Source organism: Acanthopagrus latus, chromosome 22 (assembly GCF_904848185.1).
Source record: "Acanthopagrus latus isolate v.2019 chromosome 22, fAcaLat1.1, whole genome shotgun sequence".
NCBI lineage: Eukaryota > Metazoa > Chordata > Actinopteri > Spariformes > Sparidae > Acanthopagrus > Acanthopagrus latus.
Genome location: NC_051060.1, coordinates 18,156,564 through 18,163,105, shown reverse-complemented (window position 1 = coordinate 18,163,105; position 6,542 = coordinate 18,156,564). Strand labels below are relative to the sequence as shown.

The 6,542-nt window shown below is 44.4% G+C and overlaps 1 protein-coding gene across 1 annotated transcript; it reads left to right on the top strand.

Moving 5' to 3' along the window:
- The first annotated feature begins 1,938 nt into the window (after positions 1-1,938).
- On the top strand, positions 1,939-6,014 carry aldh8a1 (aldehyde dehydrogenase 8 family, member A1). Its single transcript, XM_037085414.1, has 7 exons — positions 1,939-2,201; positions 3,067-3,214; positions 4,045-4,200; positions 4,287-4,436; positions 4,525-4,781; positions 5,064-5,225; positions 5,310-6,014. The coding sequence occupies exons 1-7, from the start codon at positions 2,061-2,063 to the stop codon at positions 5,760-5,762; spliced, it is 1,467 nt and encodes a 488-aa protein (XP_036941309.1). The 5' UTR covers positions 1,939-2,060; the 3' UTR covers positions 5,763-6,014.
- Positions 6,015-6,542: the final 528 nt, after the last annotated feature.

Here is a 6,542-nt window from a genome sequence, read left to right as displayed (position 1 = left end):
GTGAAAGGACATTTTTTTTTCGCGGTATTGTGAATCAAGAGGCACAAAGAGATCACAAGGTGTGCAGCTGGTCACCCTGTCCAGAGGACACGACACAAAATTACAAGAGCAAAATAGTGAAAAAGCAACAATCACAGTCAGATAAAGATGTGGACAGTGACAAGAGTGTGTTTGCAATTTTGAAGGCTTCCGGGGTGAGATCTTTCTCAGAAGACTTATCAGATTATGTCTCTGATAAACACTGTGTTCACACGCAGGAAAGATAATGTGCGTGACGGATGGATAAAGGTTAATTATTGCTGAGAATGGACAACAAAGCTGCAAACTGCAAGATCCCACAGTGAACCTGCTGAATGCATGCAATGTATATAAAGTAGCGAACACATGCTGCCAACCGAGGTTCTTTCAGCTTGATATGACTCACATGCACAGCTGCCATGTCAGCATCAGCAGTTACAAACGCTGCAGAATTATATATAACGTGTCAGGGGAAAAGTTATGACGAGTCAATTCAGACCCGACAAACAGCAGGAGCAAGTATACAAAAACAAACACTGGCTGAAAGACGTCTGAGGAAACGCTTGCTCGCTTTGGACTGTGGTTTGAGCTAATATTGATCCTCATGACTGTTGGCATCTCTTAATTCAACCTCGATCAAAATTATAACAAGGAGGAATTTCCCCCTGGCTACCACTAGGTAGCGATGTTCCGTAACATGCTGCCTCTTGGGACATCATGTGCATAAAGTCATGCAGTTTAATATGTCAGTCACAATGGAACTAATCTGAAGTACAAAACCTAGGGGTGTTTTTGGTGACAGACTCCTGAGGAGCCTCTGAAGCATCTAAAGAGCCAAGAGGACGATGATGTTGAGCAACAACAGCTGTTTCAAGTCCTGTGGGCAACGTTCATTAATCACTCTCAATGTAAATGGATGAATGATGCCATGGCCTCGTCAAAGGAAGCTGGCCACCTGAGTCTGTACTTTGTAAAACTTACGTTTTTCCACATAAGTGCTCAACTGGTTGTACAACATGCATGGTTTTTCGTGCCTGTCCATACGTGGGCAAGCCTTTCCTTCCTGGTGCTCATAGTAATACACAACAGGAAGTAAGAGATAGGGGCCCTGCGATGATGGGGGAAATTTTCCTAGGAAGGTATTAGAGAGGTCAAAGTTTGTACAAGCACCAACGGTGGAAATTGAGCCCATTTACTCAAGTACTGTATGACAAGGAACCTCTAACTGGTTATGAAACAGTCTCAGTTTAATTGAGATGCCTCAGTCTGACTTGCCTATGTGAGTGCAAAAAAGACCATCAGCAGGAACATTGCTTATTTTTTGTGTATTTTTTAAAATTGTTATAGTTATTCTTATTGCAGGTCTGTCTGTGTGTTGCACTCCAACTAATCTGTGTCAAATGAGTCATTAAAGTGAGACTATTTTTGTGCTGAGGATGAGTTGAGGACCGGGGTGCACTCACACTAGGCAATCCTTGGCATGGTGCGGTTGCTCATGAACGAGCACAAGTGGACAGCGTGGACATGAAGTATAGTCATGCATGCGTATTACACCACCTTGTATAACGAGGGCCGTCTATGAGAAAAAATGGCACAAAATAAGGCACAAAAACTCAGTTAAGTCAAGTTCTCGCATCACAGCTAAACTACAAATTCATGATGATCTTACGACACCTTAAAAGTTCATGTTAACATGCTATGGATCTAAACATAATGTCATACCTGTGACTTTTGAAACTAGCTACCCTTATTAATAATATAAAGCTACACCAGCTTTATTTATCTTTTAAGAAACACTCATCAGTTTCAGAGTTTGTGACTACTGGTTAAAAAACAATACCTCGGCCTGGGAGAATCATTAGCTTCACAGGCATTTGTGAAGTGTGACAGAAGAGCTTGGAGTGAAGTGGGAGGATCCGTTTAAGGCGAAGGTGAACTTTACTGTGCGGCTGTATTCCTGTGATCAGAGACATCTCCTGCAGCAGTCTGCAGTCATTTTCTCAGTCTTTTTTGTATTTGCTTGGAAGCATCAGTCGACAGCCATGTCGAAGACCTCGGAGCAGCTTTTGGTTCTGGAGAACTTCATCGGGGGGAAGTTTGTGCCTTGTCGGAATCACATTGACTCTTACGACCCTTCCACCGGAGAGGTGTACGGCAAAGTGCCTGACAGTGGCGAGGAGGAGGTGGGACATCCAGTATTACTTTATTTTTTTATCATGCTGCACGATCCATTCTGTGTTTTCTCTGCAGAATTTCTGTTGAGAATGAAAGCAGGTGCATGGAACCGTTTCTTTTGCGGCGACAACTCTGCAGCAACACGTCCGGAAAGCCTTAATGTTGAGATATTGTTGAAGCAAATCTGAAATATCTGTGGGGTTGTACAAAGTCTATCAGAGGCTCTGCTGTTCCTCTTTGTTGTTGCACTTGACCTGTGTTTCACATGTGTTGCAACTTTTGAAACTTTTTTGCAATCAGATCAGGTTTGACTCATCACATCTGCTCAGCTTACTCTCATGAACTTTACGAATATTGCAGGGATGTTGTGCTGGATTGCATTTTATCAATGATATTTTGTCAATGATTTTATTTTGCATTGAATACTTGCACAGTTTCATGGCGTGGAGGAAAGCACCTTTGCTCTTTACAGAGTCAACAAGTCAAGTAATCATTAATCACGGCTAACACGTGTCAGTAAACCTTCATATTTTGTGCACAACAGTGGTGGGATTTATTATTTAGGGCCTGAAAGCAGTCATTAATCATGTTGTATTTTGTAAGTTATGAGCCATTTTCAAATGTGGCAGTGTGCTTTTGCACCTTGGCACTTTTTTTCCTTCTCTGAAGTTTTGATGTGAAGGATCTTTAGTGGCTGCGAGAGATGAAGGGATCCAATATTTCACAAGAAAAATAGACTTAACAGGAGAAAATGAGCAACATAAACCTTTACCTCCCCCTCACATTGAACTTAGGGCCGCTTGGTGGGCCATGACCCCGACGTAGTGTCTCACCGAGGAGTGTGTTAATATGTCCGTGCTTTACGGCCTGCAGGTGGAGGCAGCGGTGGCAGCAGCTAAAGAGGCCTTCCCCGGCTGGTCTGAGCGCAGCCCGGAGCAGCGGGCGCAGGTCCTCAACAAGCTGGCTGACCTGATGGAAGCCAACCTGGAGGAGTTTGCCCAGGCTGAGTCCAGAGACCAAGGTGTCTTATTATGTTCTAGCACATGCTGTGTCAGCACAAGAGTCGGTCGTCTTATCAGTCCGACAGACCGTCGGGTCAGAATTATGATGTAAGACAATGAAAAGCAGCACATGTTTACATTTAAAAAGCTGGAATCTCTCTAATTGCTGTGGTTGTAAGCATGTTACCACACTGAACACAATTCAGTCAGTACTTCAAGCAGCATTCATCATAAGTAACTAGAACTGACTGAACTGTGGTGTGCAGATTTGCTTCTGAACACTTCTGGGGTTTTTTTTTTCATATAGTTTTTGGCGATTCCCAATTTATGCCACAATATTGACTTCTAAAGTACTGTACATATTTGTTTTTAGGTTTGTATCAATAGTGGGAATGAAAAACGGTGCCAGAGGAAATAGGGTAACTAAAAGGGGGTCATTGAACTTTTTCATGTTGTGCACTAAGCTGACATCCGGCCTGAGGGTGGCGCTAGAGAACAGCTCATTAACTGACCAAAATAAACAGATTCTGCCCTGAGAGGCGCGAATGCTCGAGTCAATTTAATGTCAGTTTTTTTTTTTTTATACACAGTACAATCTTAAGAGATGAAAAGTCCAGAGGTCAACAAAAATGTAATGACTTACACTGAATTGTAATTTTTGGGAGTGCAAACATTCACAGTTACATTCAGGGAAATCCTGTCTTTTGATTTTTGGGCTGTTTTGTCACAGATGCAGAGCATGAGTGAAAGGGACATTTTTGACCTGATGATGGTGCCAAAGTAAAGTTCTCATGCTTTGTATCTTTCTCTGCTCTTCATTCACATCTGTTGCTTTGTTGTAACATTACAGGTAAAACAATCACATTCGCGCGGAATGTGGACATCCCCCGATCCGTGCACAACTTCCGCTTCTTCGCGTCCTCCGTGCTCCATCACACCACAGACTGCAGCCAGATGAACCACATGGACTGCCTGAACTACACCATCCGCTGCCCTGTGGGCGTGGGTGAGCGCTTAATGTGTTTACATTAGAATCTGTAAATGTTATTTGTGCTTTGTGAGTTTTAAAACATGGTTCCGTTGAGTTTGCAGCTGGTCTGATCAGCCCGTGGAATCTCCCCCTGTACCTGCTGACCTGGAAGATCGCACCTGCGATCGCCACGGGCAACACGGTGGTGGCAAAGCCCAGCGAGATGACCTCTGTGACCGCCTGGATGATGTGCAAGTTGATGCAGCAGGCAGGTAGGACTACAGCACCCACAATGCAACAGCAGTTCATTGAGTACACAGTTAAAAAAAAGCATTCTCACAAACCTGTCTGTCTCTGCAGGTGTTCCACCTGGAGTAGTCAACATCGTGTTTGGCACCGGCCCGAGAGCAGGCAACGCCCTCGTCGGCCATCCTGATGTCCCACTGATCTCCTTCACTGGCTCCACTGCCACCGCCCAGCGCATCACAGAGCGGAGCGCCCCCTACTGTAAGAAGCTCTCGCTGGAGCTGGGAGGGAAAAACCCTGCTCTGGTTTTTGCCGATGCGGACCTGGACAAGTGCATCGAGACCACAGTTCGCTCCAGCTTCTCAAATCAGGTAAGAAAGAGTGTTGGTCAGTGTATTTGTTTAATTATCAAGAGTCTTAAATGTTCATTGAGAGGGACTACTTTAGTATCAGTCATTATTTCTTAAAAGTTCTGCATAGTGTACCTACCTATGTCAAAGAAATTAGGTTATTTTTCAGTGTCTGTCATGAGGATGCAGAAACATGATTTGTCCACATGGGGGAGCTCATGTTTCGTGTTCTGTAAGAGGTATATGCATGAAAACAATGTCCCAAACAATAAATCCTCTGTCTTCCCCCTTGACATCTCTCAGGGTGAAATCTGCTTGTGCACCAGTCGGATCTATGTAGAGAGGAGCATCTACTCTGAGTTCCTGGAAAGGTTTGTAGCTGCAGCTAAGAAGTGGAAAACAGGTGTGCCCTCTGATCCCGCCAACAACAACGGAGCGCTCATCAGCAAAGAGCACCTGGAAAAGGTGATCATAGCAGCACTGTGAAAGAAGAATTTTCTATTTGAAAAGAATGAAAAAGTTGAAATCCCACTTTTTCTTGATCCCCAGGTCAGAAGCTTTGTTGCTCTCGCCAAGTCCGAAGGCGGCACCATCCACTGCGGTGAGGGAGTCGACCAGCTGGACCTCCCTAAGCGCAACGCCAACGGCTACTTCATGCCAGCCACTGTTATTTCGGGCATATCTGACAGCTCCCGTGTCATACAGGAGGAGATCTTCGGGCCCGTCACCTGCGTCAGCCCCTTCGACACCGAGGATGAGGCTGTTTCCAAAGGCAACAACGTGCGCTATGGTCTCTCTGCCACCGTGTGGACCCGGGACGTGGCGAGGGTTCACCGGGTGGCCAAGCGGTTACAGGCCGGTCTGGTGTGGACCAACTGCTGGCTGGTGAGAGATCTGAACCTGCCTTTCGGAGGGATGAAGAACTCTGGCGTGGGCAGGGAGGGAGGGAAGGATTCCTACCACTTCTTCACTGAGGTGAAGACCGTCACGATCAAACACTGAGGCAAGATGGCAGCAGCAGCTGAGGTCTCCATTGGTTACAACCATTTTCTCTTTGGAGCAAGTTCAGAAATGTGGAGTTAATCTTGACATTTATCAACCTCTGTCTGCAGTTTATATGAATTCCAACGACAAATTTTGTCTTTCTGCCATTCCTGGATCACTGCAGCATGTAATGAAGTCACATCTGTAGATTACAAAAGTCCGAGAAGCTCAAAATGGAACAATGCAAATGAATAAATTCAATATCATAAAGCAAAACACTGTAATCACTAACTGTATAGAATATGGAGCGAAAGGTGATGCAAATGCAAAATGCCTCAAACTGACATTCTTTCTGATGGGCAGCAGGGGGAGCAAAGCCACTGGTTTCAAAACTTAGTCCAATTGTATGTAAGCTTATGAGAAAATGACTTCTTCTTACTCGATTTAAAGGAATAGTTCACCCAAAACCATCATATCAATGGAAAGTCAGATGAAGTCTTGTGGTCTACCAAAGATTTCTTGAGCTTCACATCCTAAACAACTGAAGTAGATAGGAACTTGTTTAAAAACAGCTTCTGTGAAAATTTTCGCTTTTAAATCATTTAAATGCTGCATTGAGCCATTTAATGTCTTTTCTCTTTTCATCTACTTCAGTTTTTGGGGAGTGCTGCAACGCGAAGCTCCAGAAACGTTTTTTTCACCTGACTTTCCATTGTAAATTCTGAAGATAGACAGTAAAGCTTGTGATTGATGACGTCACTATCATGGATATCCTCCACCATCTCATCCAACTGTGGT